Genomic DNA, 14,538 nt, shown 5'->3' with positions numbered 1-14,538 from the left:
AAAAGTGCATTTGAGTGTTCTCCTAAGTCAGGCAGTGGCTATCATATGTACACCAAACATGGAGATCTGTGAACAGTCTTAGATCTTTACATACTAGTAAGAAGTCTCTTTGTTTTATATTGTGAAACCTAAAGTTCACATAAATCTTAAGATAATTATTTTGGTCCTGTGATGTGAATAAACAGTAAAGGATAGATCTCTTACAGAACCGCTGCCTACATACCATTTCTAGTAATGTAGTGGAAGTAAGCCCAAATCATCAGAACTGGTATTCTAGGAGTTGTTCTGTTCCTGACCCCCAGTAATGAAGTTTCAGCTCCCACCTCCTCTGCTCCAATTAGGGTAATGAGGAGTAGAAAGAATTTAACCCACAAAGCATTGTCTGTCTGGATCTCTGTTCTCCCCATCCATTACTCCTCCTCACACAGTCTGCCCATGCAAGGACTGTCATATACATCCCATCATCCTTCATATGGCAGAACAAAGCTAGGAGCCAAGTGAGGAGGCTGGGAACCTTTCCAGTGCAAAGAACAAAATGCTCTGGACATTAATGGGGCCCAGAGGTTACACCCACCTAGATAAAAATTTTATACTCCTCGGTGCTGGAAGAGTTGGTACCTTTCCAAAAGTATCCTCTGCAGCACCTGACTTACCAAGCAGAAGTTGGCCAACTTCTAGCATCATCACTCTATGTCACTAATCATTGTATCTTAGTTTCCCTTCAGTAGTTCCCTTCCCTTAGTTTCCCTCTGTTTGTGCCTAATGGGTTTGCATGCTTGAAACCAGTGTACATTTACATTTTTAAAAATTCTGTAGTGCTGTGTGTGCATTTTCAACTGAGAACTGGGGAAATGATTCTAATTTGAGCCAAGAACTTAGCATTTGCTGTGTATTGATTCTGCCTATTTTAACGTTTACAGAAATGAAGATGCAGTCAATCAGATGGCTGTTACTCCCTTTCCATTACCATCAAGTTCCCCAACTTCTATTGAGGTAAGATAACTCCTGATTAGCTTAGTGAATGAATTACATGGATTTTCATTATCTGGTATTCCAAACTCAGAGTTTATTAGCTGGGGAGTTTCCCTAATTAAAATACAAGGTATTTGGCATATAATTGTAAAGTAATATAAATCAATGTTAATAAAAACAACATACATTAGAACTAATCAGATGAGTACGGCCTTCCTCAAAATTCCTGAAGTTTCATTCTAGATATACAGTTTGTCCTAATTAAGGATTTCAGAATTTATTAGAAAATTCTCTTTTTTAATGACTGTATTGTACCTTTCTTTATGGTTTCAAAACTCTTTAATACTATGATTTTGGTTGTCTTTAAATACTTTCATCTATTAATGAAGAAATTACTAATACTTCAAGATTGCTAACATAGTGATCTGCTTCTAGAGATGGATGGATGGATGGATAGATAGATATATAGATTAATCAGCTAAGAGATTCCCTGCTGAGAGAACATTACATACTCTTCTTGTTTTTTACTTATTAATATTAAAAAGCAGAGCCATTACTTTGTCAACAAAGGTCCATCTAGTCAAGGCTATGGTTTTTCCAGTAGTCATGTATGGATGTGAGAGTTGGACTATAAAGAAAGCTGAGTGCTGAAGAATTGATACTTTTGAATTGTGGTGTTGGAGAAGACTCTTGAGAGTCCCTTGGACTACAAGGAAATCCAACCAGTCAATCCTAAAGGAGATCAGTCCTGGGTGTTCATTGGAAGGACTGATGTTGAAGATGAAGCTCCAATACTTAGGCCACATGATGCGAAGAGCTAACTCATTTGAAAAGACCCTGATGCTGGGAAGGATTGAGGGCAGGAGGAGAAGGGGATGACAGAGGATGAGATGGTTGGATGGCATCACCGACTCAATGGACTTGGGTTTGGGTAGACTCTGGGAGTTAGTGATGGATAGGGAGGCCTGGCGTGCTGCAGATCATGGGGTCGCGAAGAGTCGGACATGACTGAACAACTGAACTGAACTGAACTGATTATTTTTAATTCCCACAATGCATATTTATTATAACTAATCAAACAATGCAGTGGTAGAAAATTTGATTTTCCTTTCCTCACTTCCTTGAGGAAGTTAATATTTACTTATTTAATACTTTAGTATCTTTCCATACTTTTTCCTTTGCTTCCATAACAAAATGAGCTGTATGAATAGTGTCCCTTTTGGTAAATATTTGATTATATAATGCTCATTCTTTCCATTCAACAAGTATTCAATGAGTGTATATTACATGTCAGGTACTCTTAGGGGCATTAAATGGCTAGTTATGAATCAAGCAGATAAGGCTCCCTGCCATGTTTCAGCTTACATTCCAATGAGAAGATTAACTAGCAAATACATAAATAAACTTAGAGAATTATCAGTAGTGTTCAGTGTCTTGCAGATAATTAAAATTACAATAGGGAATGTGGCTTGTGACCACTTTGATTGGTTATAGGGAAAGCTGCATAGACAAGGTGAAATTTAAACAAAATCAAAATGATAAGAAGGAGCCAGACATGCAAAAATTAGGAGGAAGAGCTTTGTCTGCAGAGGGAACAAAAAGAACTCTCAAGTGAGAATGAGCTGGATGGTATATTGGGAGCCTGGGGAGTGGTGGGCTAGGATGAGAGGGAAGGAATGTGAGGTGGGAGGGAGAGAGGAGTTTGGTGAGTCAGAGTCAGAAGCTCAGGTTTTAGTCTGTGTGCAGTAGAAGCCACTGGGTATTTTTTAACAGGGGAGTGAGGTGACCTGATACACAGTCTACCAGGTAGAGAATGGACTATAGGAAAGTAAAAGTAACACGCTAGGCAGCAGACACACACACAGACAGCAGAAGCCTGGGCAAGACCTAATAGCAGTTCAATGAGGTGTTGGTGTTGGAAGCAAAAACAAGAGAGCTGATTATTAATGTTTTGGATGATGTGTGTGTGTGTTAATCGCTCAGTCTTGTGACACTAGACAGGTGAACTTGAGTGGTTACAGTAACTTCTTATACTTCATATGGTTAAGAATAAATGAGAGAGAGAGAGAGAGAGAGAGGAGAAGATACCTATATCTATCTATCTGTAGATATCTTATGCCAGGTACATGGTGAAGTGAAGTAAAGTGAAAGTGTCTGAGTCGTGTCCAACTCTTTGCGACTCCGTGGACTATACAGTCCATGGAATTCTCCAGGCCAGACTACTGGAGTGGGTAGCCTTTCCCTTCTCCAGGAGATCTTCCCAACCCAGGGATCAAATCTAGGTCTCCCGCATTGCAGGCAGATTCTTTACCAGCTAAGCCACAAGGGAAGCCCAAGAACCCTGGCATGGGTAGCCTATCCCTTCTCCAGCGAATCTTCCCAACCCATGGTAGCTACCCAATAAATGTTAGTACTTAGTTCCTAATTCATTTGTGTTTACAGAATGTCATCTAAGTCCTTTTTTTAGATGGGAGGAGGTTAGTACTTTAGAATAATTTTTCCTATAATATTGTTAGTTACAAATTTTCCCATCAAAATAGCATCCCCTTAGAACTGAATTTTTCATTATTGCCCATACTTTTTCTCAGTACAATGATCAAGGAAACTGGTCTGTCATCAAATTGTAAAGCTACTATGAGATCCAGCTTCTATATTTCAGAGTGAATAAAGGAATAGTGTTGGTGTCAACATTTAATTTGAGAGGACCATTTCTGGCGTCTCTGGTTTCTTTTGTTTTCTTTCTGTCAGAAATGACTTCTAATATTAGCTGTGTATTTTCTCTAGTTTATTCCCAGCCCAAAGGTTTCTGCTGCCTTCCTGCTGACAGGGCAGCCACTTAGAAGAGGATGCCTACTGTGTTAAACCCTATCTTAATGCATTGTCCGAAGTCCTATTTACATTCACACCTCTGAGAGACAGTATTATTATCTCCACTTTATAGAAGGAGAAACTGGGGTCTAGAGAGGTTATGTAGCATACCCATATGCCCAGAGGCACCTGTTATTCAGCATTAGTTTCCTCATCTGTCCCTGGGAGTGTTACCACCAAACCTTCATAGATTTGTGAAGAGTAAAGGAAGTAATGTATATAAAGTATTTAGTACAGCTCCTGGCGCAAAGTAAACACTCAATAAAGGTGAACTATTTATTCTAATATTTAAATGCATTATTCAATATTAGTTACTATTTCCCTTTTTTAAATTGTGCTAACCACAGAAATTATTCTCATTATTCAATTACCTGTTTAAAAAAAATACATTTTACTTTTATTTACACATAGCAGAATCAATAATAAGTCAGAAAAATCACTTGTATTCTGAAAATTTTAAATATTGGTTTCATTTTTGAATAAAGACCAAAAATATGTATAAAATATAAATAATACCAGTATTAAGTTTCAAGAGCCTTATCACAATTCTTAAATTTGAATATGCCATTATTTGCATTTAGTTTTCCAAAATGAATCATATTAGACATTTAAATTTGTTAATAAATAATAATTCTTTTCTCTAAAAGAATATGCTGTGTGATACTTGTGTTGCATTTTCACAATGAATTATATAATAAAGAGAGTTGTTTCTTTATTATATTTATTTATTTGACTTTACTAACGTTCAGTTTCTTTCCGGACTTTTGGACTCTGATAACTGTCACCAAATTCTGAGTGACACCCACCCTGCAAGTGGTAGCTGAGGTACTGTGTAGGACTGCTCTGGTCTGTAAGACTTCCTTATCCCTTCACTCGGGTACCCCCTCACTGTGCCATGTCCCTTTGCAGCTGTTTCCAGTAAGTACTTAAGCATAATTCATATCTGATGTATTGTTGAGAGAACCAGCCCATTTAACCAAAGAGATGAAGTACAGCCATATGATTGTGAATTTGAACCTGACATCATAATTCCACATAATTGAGTAGCACTTTTATTAAATGCTAATAGGACCTCATATTTGTTCTTTTATTGAACAAATATTTATTGAGCTCTTGTTATGTGTCAAGGACTTTCTAGACACCAAGACTATAGCAGAGAACAAAATCACTTCCTGCAGTAGTGTGCTAGCAGAGTGAACAAGAGTGCTGGTTGAATATTGAACAAGAAAACATGAGTTCTTGTTTCAGCTCTGTCAATCATCTGCTGGGCTTCTGACCTCCATGAAGATACTTAACCTCTCAAAGTCTGCCTTTTTCTGTAAAGCAGATTAATAGCCTTCCCTGCCTGTGTCAATAGGTAGCTATGAGGATTGAGTACTAAGTGTAGGTATAAGTATTTTATAATCCACACAGCTCTATACATATGTAAGGGATTATTAGCATTTCTGCTGCTCTACTTTTGGCAGTTATAATATTATTGGGGTACATACAGCAGTGATTAAGAACATATACTTGGAAGTTGATAGATTTGAACCCTAATCATTGCTTTGACATTCACTAGCAGAATGAACTTGAACCTTAAGCTCAATAAGCTTGTGTTTCTTTACCTTTTAAAAGACATTTGATAGTAATAATTTTCTAGATTTCTTAGAAGAGCTGGATAATGTTTATAAAACTTTTAGCATTATTCTTGACACACACTAAGAACGCACCGTAGTTGTGACTGCACTTGTATTGCACAGGCCTCTAGCAGGACTCTCAGCCTCCGGCATCTTTGGTTTTCAGCAGTTACATTTAATGTAGGATTCCTTTTCTTCTTGTATTTGTCTTCTTGGTCAAATATCTTTAATACCCATTTCTTGCTTATCAGAGCTGTATTTCAAAATCTTTGTTTCAAGGTTAGAATTAAGGCTTTACACTTGCCTCCACTAGTCACCCTTCTTTTCTCACTGGTGTGAGTGCCCCTGCCGGGCACTCCACATATACATGTGTTGAATTTCCTCCCCTTATACTTTTGTTCTTTTGTTTCCACCTAAGTTTCATTCCCACTTCCTCTTTATTAATTAATAACCTTTATTCATTCATTGACCTTATTAATTCATAAATCCTTGGAGAATCACTTTTTTGAATCCTCTTCCAAGTTTTCTATCACTTAAAATTAATAAAATAATGTACGTAGATTAATAAACAGAGCACCTGTTATACAAGTGCTCAGAAACATGAAATACTATTCTTATGACCAACTTCATCCCACACTGTTCCCTTTGGGAATCTTTACTCCCTTCATAGCTAAGTAACACTCATGATCCATTTAAAAAGTAAGTATTGCCCATTTTTCTTTATGTGACATCACTTGAGCATATAGAAAAAGAGGGACCCATTTCTCAATTGGGTTTATCAACTAGGATTCTGTCACTTTTCCCTCTCTTGTTTTCACCATGTTTTATTATAATAATGTAGGACTGTAAATACCGCACTAGATTGTATTCTTTTTTAGGGCCAGGCTTACTGTCTTCCTGATCACCGAATCCTCAGTGCTTAGCATGTAGTACTTGCTTAATAAATATTTGTAGAATAAGTGAATGGCTTTTCTAGTGTATCCTTGATGTTTCATTTTAGTGTTGCATACTTACTTCTTACTGATTCAATTCATTCTGCCATTACTCGCCAAATACCTACATATTTGTAGGTATTTGTAGAACATAAAAGAATTAATTGCACAAGTCTCTAGACTCAAAGAACTTGTAGTCTAACATGGGAAATAACACATGTATGTTACTAAAATAAGGTGTCCTAAGAGATAAAGTATTAGGAGTTCACAGAAGATGAATACTAGAAGATGTTCTCCTGGTAGGAGAACAACTATTTCTGATGGATATATTGAATTTTAAAATATGAATATGGTTAGATAAGAATGTAGGAACAGCATCAAACAAAAGCCCAGAAGTAAGAAAAATCAGGGTGTGGAAAGGGGAGAAGAATACAATGAGTATGTGAAAGGGAGTAATAGAAGATGGGATTGAAAAAATAAATTGAGGTCAAATGAGAGAGGCTTGAATTTAAATCTCAGAAGGGCTGGATGTTATGCATTAGGTACTTGGAGCTGTTGAAGGTGTTTTGAATAATGAAATAGTCTGATCAGGGCTCTACTCCTGGTAGCTTAGTCTAATAGCAAAGTCAAAAGTGTCTTAACGTTAGAAACCCAATTAGGAAGTTACTGCTATGGTGTCTCCTAAGAGTTATGAGGACTCATGTATACTTGGGAGTCAAGATGTTTATTCCATTCCTCCACAAGGCAGGCAGAATCTTTTAGAATATCTTTATAGAAGAAAGAACCTTCATTTGCTTTTTGTTTCAGAAGTTGTGCTTTTTTGAATACTAAGTGAGATGAAACAGACTTCATAAAGAATGGAGAGGTTGATTATCCAGGGAATCCTATTAGCATAATTTCCATTTAATCTTTTATTGTGTATTGCCTTTCTGGAATTCTGAATAGTCTTGAAAATGTGGTCACAGTTGGGTATAGGAGAAAGAAATTTGTCACATCAAGCAAACATGACTTTGCAGAAAAAAATATTGGTGAACTTAGGTGGTTGGCAGTGAAACTAATAAATCATTTTGTGGGTTTTTTTGAAGGGAGTATTGGATTTATGAAATATGGGGATGACAAAATTTAAACCAACTTAAGTTTTATTTGGGGGAAAAAAGAGTTTTTAATTATATCAGAGAGGTATAGTTGCTGGGGTTTTTTATTAGTAATTTTGCTTAGTAAAATCTTAAAAGGAAAACAATTGTATATACTGATATGTTCCTTTGTCATGTTAAATAAGGAGAGGAGGAAAGAAACAACACTATGTCACTTTTATCTGACCAGAACTGTATTTCTAATCCACAGTAATATCCTTAACTAATTTAACTTTCATTGATAGCCTACTCTTAAATATAAATTCCTACTGTCAATATTCTCAGTGTCTAGTTGGCGAAAACTATAGACATATAGTGGGTATGAAAAAAGGTAGTACAAAAAAATATAAAATTTATCATTACTTTATGTAGAAGATCTTGGAGGAACCCAGTGGAGGAAGTTTAAAACTTTCAGAGGGTTTGGAAGAGACTTCTCAGTAGAGATTGAATAGCATTTCTTATCAGTCCTTTTTTGGTGACTCTGGAGTAGGGGGGTGGGGGAGGTGGTAAAGTCTGTGTTAAATGTATGAACCATGAGCCTTGCATTTTCCTTTCATTTATCTATAAAGCATAATTCACTATGGAATCTTCTGACCATAGTCTTCATGGGGAAGTGTTATTCTCTTTGAGCAGCCTTGGCTGAACGGGCAGCTTTGGACAGGTGGTCTGAAGATCAGCAACAGGGGAAGGGAACACCCAGCCATCCAGATTAGCTGAATCATCTTGGGTGTTAGTGGGCTGCTATCCATCAGCCAGATGGTCTTCAAACCACCGTGATGCGATTGTGCTTTGGAAATCATGCCTACTGACCTGTTTTCCCCTTTCTATCTCTGACTGACTCCTGTTTTTTAAGCTCCTAGTCAGCAGGGTAATTTATACATATGAGCCATTCTGTTCTCAGAACAGAACCCTCATTGTTTTGCTCTGTGCTTCATTTAAGCATGAAAACTCTTATGTAACCTTTGGCTCTCCTAGAAAAGTAAATACTTTATTTGCTAACCTCTTTCAACTCCAACTTCCTTTTTACGTGTCTTCTCTCCATCTAGATTTTTACTTCAAATCCTCCTTTATGGAGCTATCTCAGACTAAACCAGTAACTAAAAACAGAAGAAATGTTTTAGAAGAGACTCAAGTTATAAAGAGCATCAGCTTTGAAATGAGACAGAACCTAGGATGAATATAAAAATGAATTAGACCAAGGAAATGAATGAGGTACAGATGTTGGATTCAAGCATTTTTCCATCTCATTGGGGAGATCAATTCTTTACATATATAATTAGGATATAAATGAGATGATGGAAGTGACACAAGAGGTTCATGTAAACTATTAGGTAAGCTTAGGGGAAGAAGAGACATCCTTCAGCTAAGAATAAGGAAAGGATTTATGGAGTAAGGTGCATTTGAGACATGGCATTGTATGGTAAATTCCGTGGATGTTAGATATAAAGGGTATTCTTTTTTTGTTTTTATTCAAATCTTAAAAGGATATATAGACCATCTGTCCTGCCCATATTTTCTTGAATTTTCAAAGTTGAAGTATCAAACTGCTGTTTTCTTTCCCTCTTTAGTATTCATTTTATAAAGACCAAGAAAATTTCATTTCTTATACTTCCATGCTGAAAGAAATGTAAAGATTTCTCTGATTCTCTAAACAATATTTTCCTTTCCCTAAGGAGACGTATATGTAATTAGATGAATGGCATCAATTAACCACCATCTTGGTAAAAAAATCTCTCATCTGGGACAGAGGAGGTGGCCATTTGCAGGGTTACTTGAGAAGCCACCTGTGGATTTGTTTTACAATCCAATGCTACAGTTACAAGCATTGTTTCCATTACATCCTCCAGTTGGATAGCATAGCCTCCCCAGGGCCTCTACAGGGCTTCCCATAGTGTACAGAACCAGATACACTAAGTAACCAGGGCATTAAAGGTTTTTCTTCCTTTTAAAAGTATAATTTTTTTTTCTGTCCCTAGAACTTACCCATTGTCTAAAACACTGGAAAGCTATATATTTTCAAGCTTTGTTTCTTAACTTTGACATGTTTGTATTATATGGTAATTTCTTGATTATGCAAAATTCATGGAGAGATGTTCTATGTAATGAAATTTTCTGGGTAACAAACTCTAAAATACTTTTTGTTAATCTAATGACAGTGATATTTTTTTAAGGTTGTGAGTCCTGTCTTTCATAAGATTAGTTATCAACACTCAGAAATGAAAAGAAAGAATAAGAAACAGGAGCATCATTTAATTTACTTAGGATCTGAGGAATAGTTACCAAGAATTTGGCCTTTGGTGGTAGTCTTACCTAGCTGTGAATCCTGGGTCTGCCTCTTACTGGCTAGGAGTTCTTTAACAGATTATTTTAAATGTATCATTTTTTCTTATTCGTGAATTGGGATCACAGTGGCACTCATTTATTTAGCCTTTTTGTGATAACTACATGAAACAGGTCATAAACAAAGCCTGTCTCAACAAAAAGCTAAAAATAAAAATTAATAGCACTTAGTGTTGTGCTAATAGACATTTTACAAGTTAGTGCATTAATCTTTAGGACAACATGATGGGATAGTATTTTTAACTTGATATTTTTATGTATACTTTTTAAAAAAGTACAGTTGACACTTGAACAACATGGTTTGAACTTTGTGGGTCCACTTACAGGTAGATTTTTCCTATAGTAAATACTACAGTATTACCCAGTTTGCGATTGGATGCCAAAGGACCACAGATACAGGGGGCAAACTAAAATTATACACAAATTTTCAACTGTGGGGAGGATCTGTTTCTAATCCCCACATTGTTCATGAGTCTACTCTACTCAGATTTAGAAAGTAACTTGCAGATAATCTTATAATTCTAATGGCAGAGTTGGGACTTGAGTTCAGATCTGGCCAATTCTAAAGCCCATGCTGCTTACCTTCTTGAATTTTTTTTTCTTTTAGATATTTCTCATAACTCTCCTTTATTGTTTTATAGCATGCAATTGGTTCGTTGTTGTTCAGTCACTGAGTTGTGTCCGACTCTGCGACCCCATGAACTGCAGCATGCCAGGCTTTCCTGTCCTCCACTATCTCCCACAGTTTGTTCAAACTCATGTCCATTGAGTCAGTGATGCCATCCAACCATCTCATCCTCTGTCACCCTTTTCTGCTCTTGCCCTCAATCTTTCCCAGCATCAGGATCTTTTCCAATGAGTTGGCTCTTTTATCAGGTGACCAAAGTATTGGAACTTCAGCTTCAGCATCAGTCCTTTCAATGAATATTCAGGGCTGATTTCCTTTAGGATTGGCGGTTTGATCTCTTGCAGTCCAAGGGACTCTCAAGAGTCTTCTCTAGCACCACAATTTGAAAGCATCAATGAATTCTTTAATACATACTAATTCTTCTTTAATTAAACAGTGTAGAAATAACTAAGGCAAAATCCCCCAATCCCTAATCCTACTCCCCAGAAGTACACAATTTAAAAAGTTTGTGCTATATGCTTGCAAGTATTTCCCCTGCACCTATATCTATATGATGTGAAGAACTGACTCATTTGAAAAAACCCTGATTCTGGGAAAGATTGAAGGCGGGATGAGAAAGGATGACAGAGGATGAGATGGTTGGATGGCATCACCGACTCAATGAACATGAGTTTGAGTAAACTGTGGGAGTTGGTGATGGACAGGGATCCCTGGTGTGCCGCAGTCCATGGGGTCACAAAGAGTTGGATACGACTGAGCAACTGAACTGAACTGAACTGAACTGAACTGATATCTATATGTTGTATGGGGCTCTTTTCTGAAAAGATTGTGCTAATTTATACTTTCAGTGGTGTGTAAAAATTCCTATTTCCCTGCACCATTTTTAATACTGAATGTTCTCTTTCTATTTGCTTGTCCATTTGATAGCTGAAAGAATGTCATATCTTTGCTTTAATTCATACTTCTTAAATTATGATGTTGAATGTCTCAAAATCAAAACAATTTCTCTGTAAACAGTCCCACCTGAATTTGTAATAATCCCAGATGGTGGTGTTTTAAAATAAAAATCCATATAAATATAATGTAGATACTCTGTTTCTTATCCTTATTCTCCTCTATGTGCCCCCAGAAAGCAAAGCAAATGACTATAATATTTAATATATCATAATTCAATTGAGAAGATGCCTAATGTGCCTTGGAATTTTAATATGGCATATTATTACCAGATGTCTCATTTACATTAAGTAAATATTTTTAGGAATTTTTGGAAAAGAATCCTCAAGAAAGCAAGTACTGTATTCCAACCCAGTATTTATCAAATGTTTTCCATGTGCCAGGCAGGGTACTCAGTACCTAAGTTTTAGAGATAAACATGATAAATATAAACTCTTATCAAATAGTTTAGCCTTGTGCAGAAGATAAGCAAATGTCTCTGAAAGCTTTGACTGGAGGGGACAGAGTAGCTAATTCAGGCTGACTCAAGCAATAAATAAGTATATTAGTTAGTTAAGTCATGTCCGACTCTTTGTGACCCCATGGACTGTAGCCCACCAGGCTCCTCCGTCCATGGGATTCTCCAGGCAAGAATACTGGAGTGGGTTGCCATTTCCTTAAAAAGATTGCTAAGATTAAAGCTGAGCTTCAGCTCTGGTTGGTCCAGTGCCCTGCTTTTGTCATCAGAGAACCAGTTCTTCTATCTCTGTCTTTGCTCTGTCATTCAGTCTGGTTTCCTTCTGGGTATGGTATGGCTGTCCATGGCTATTTGCATTTCATGCTCTCTTGTTAATTTGGGAGGCATGGGGACTTCTTGTGGTTCTTTTAAGCTCTAGGAAGGACCTTTTCAGAAGTCTCCAAGAAACCACTCTTGGTGTCTCACTGACAAGAACTGGACCACATACCCATTCCTGGCAGAATCACTGGCCAGAAGAATTGAGCTTAGCCTTAAGACAGTCAGGCCTACTCTGGGGGCAGAGAGTCATCATCATTGTTGAGTCACTCAGTCATGTCTGACTCTTTGTGACCCATGGACTGCAGCACTCCAGGATTCCCTGTCCTTTACTATCTTCCAGAGACTCAAACTCATCTCCATTGAGTCGGTGATCCAACTATCTCATCCTCTGTCATCCCCCTTTCCTTTTACCCTCAATCTTTCCCAGCATCAGGGTCTTTTCCAGTGAGTTGGCTCTCCCCATCAGGTAGCCAAAGTATTGGAACTTCAGCTTCAGCATCAGTCCTTCCAGTGAATATTCAGGGCAGAGAGTAGGGATCAGCTTTCTCTTAGGTATATCTCTGAGCAACAGATAGATACCTGAAAAAAAAAAAGAAAGGCTTTCTACTGGAAAGGAAGAAAAGAGGAAACCACATCCACAATATCCACTACAACAATAAAGCAAGCAACTCTGATAAAGTACAGTTTAGGTGACTGTGAGTGAAGAATGACATCTTTGCCACTTTTAAAAAATTTTTTTACTGTCTCATAGGACCAGAGCGGCACTGAACTGGTTAGTGGTGAAGAAGACGCCAGTCTCGAAGTTGGTCTTAAACAATCTCCTGAAAGTGAACGCTCCAAACTGGTGAGAATCCTGGCTATTTCACCCAATGTTCCTTTTAGGGATGAACTGTTTATACTTTGGATCAGTTGTTGTGTTTACTTCTCTTTGAATCTTGATCTCTGAGACAGCGGAAGCTATTCTGTATAGCGAATGACCCATCCACATAGCGAATGACCTAAAGAACAGCGCGTCCTCCTGCTTTCTTGAATTGTGCTGTCGGGGACTAAAGAAGCAATCTCTTTTAAATCTTGTTTAAATAGGGTTTCTTTAGGCTAAGGTGGTGCTGAATTAGTCCTAGAGGCAAAGAAATAGATACTAAATGTATTCCTTTGTTTATAATAAAAGTTATTTAAACTTACTCAGGGACTAGAGCATTAGGAGAAAGTCAGTTTTAGAGAACTCTCCCTCCTTATGTGTCCTACCTACTATTTGATATCTTGTTATTTAATACTTATGGAACTTTTACTGTATACCATGTGCTGTGCTGTGTTCTACATTCATTTTCTGATCCTCATAGTGTAGGTGGCAATATTTTGCTTTTACACCTGAGGAAAGCTTGCCTTGTTGTTGTTCAATCACTAAGTCATGTCCAACTCCTTGAGACACTGTGGACTGTAGCCCGCCAGCCTTATCTGTCCAAGAGATTTCCCTGGCAAGAATACTGGACTGGTTTCTATTTCCTTCTCTAGAGGATCTTCCCTAAGGATTGAATGCATTTCTTCTGCCTTGGCAGGCGAGTTCCTTACCACTGAGCCACCTGGGAAGCTCAGACTTGCTTAAGGACATTAATTAACTTGCCAGAGGCCAGTCACTAGTCTGGAGATTGGTCTCATTTGGTCTGACTCCCAGCCTTTGCTCATAATCTACCTTCCTGTTTTGCAGCCTGGCACTTCCAAGGTTAGACTGAAAGTTCTCAAAAGACATGTGGGCTTTTCCCCCTCTCTGTTTCAAAATCTCTTATGAACCTCAAAGAATTAATCACTTGGGAGGGTCACTGTGATTTTATGATAGCATAGAATTGTTCATTTTACTTGAAGGATTTTGAAAAATCATCCATTTTTCTTCTTTCAACTTTTAGAAAATATATATCAGACTGGCTTAGGGTCCATGTCCTAGAAAATGAACTGATTCTTTCAGGAGGATGGAAAAGGACATTTAGGCAAAAGTGGAAATTATCAAGGTCCACTCTTACACAAATCCTACATGAGGCATCAGGAACAACAGATTAGGACCACTGTTCTTGAGCAAGGTGTTCCAGGGTTACACTATTCCCTTTCCAAACAATAAACTGCATCTTGGCACTGAAAGGGGATGAGGAACATCAGCAAATTTCAAACTCAAACTCCTTCTTTCATTTAAAAATACTATTAACTTGTTCTTTTTGACATTGTTTTTCTATAGGTAGGTTAGGGAAACGTCTTTTAAAGAAATAGGTTTTGTAAGTGTGAGCCCCTGATTTCATCCATGGAGAAGATGGTAAAAAGAGTGAGAACA

At 37.4% G+C, this 14,538-nt stretch overlaps 1 protein-coding gene across 5 annotated transcripts in view; it reads left to right on the top strand.

Annotated features, from left to right (window-relative positions):
• Positions 1-14,538, top strand: part of PATJ (PATJ crumbs cell polarity complex component) — a 365,401-nt gene that overhangs the window by 248,104 nt on the left and 102,759 nt on the right. For all 5 annotated transcript variants that reach the window (XM_061121728.1, XM_061121726.1, XM_061121727.1 and 2 more), the window contains exons 30-31: positions 921-993; positions 12,973-13,065. In XM_061121728.1, the coding sequence (XP_060977711.1) occupies positions 921-993; positions 12,973-13,065 (166 nt within the window). The remainder of the gene's footprint in view (positions 1-920; positions 994-12,972; positions 13,066-14,538) is intronic.

Source organism: Dama dama, chromosome 20 (assembly GCF_033118175.1).
Source record: "Dama dama isolate Ldn47 chromosome 20, ASM3311817v1, whole genome shotgun sequence".
Taxonomy (NCBI): domain Eukaryota; kingdom Metazoa; phylum Chordata; class Mammalia; order Artiodactyla; family Cervidae; genus Dama; species Dama dama.
This window is presented reverse-complemented; position numbering and strand designations above follow the sequence as displayed.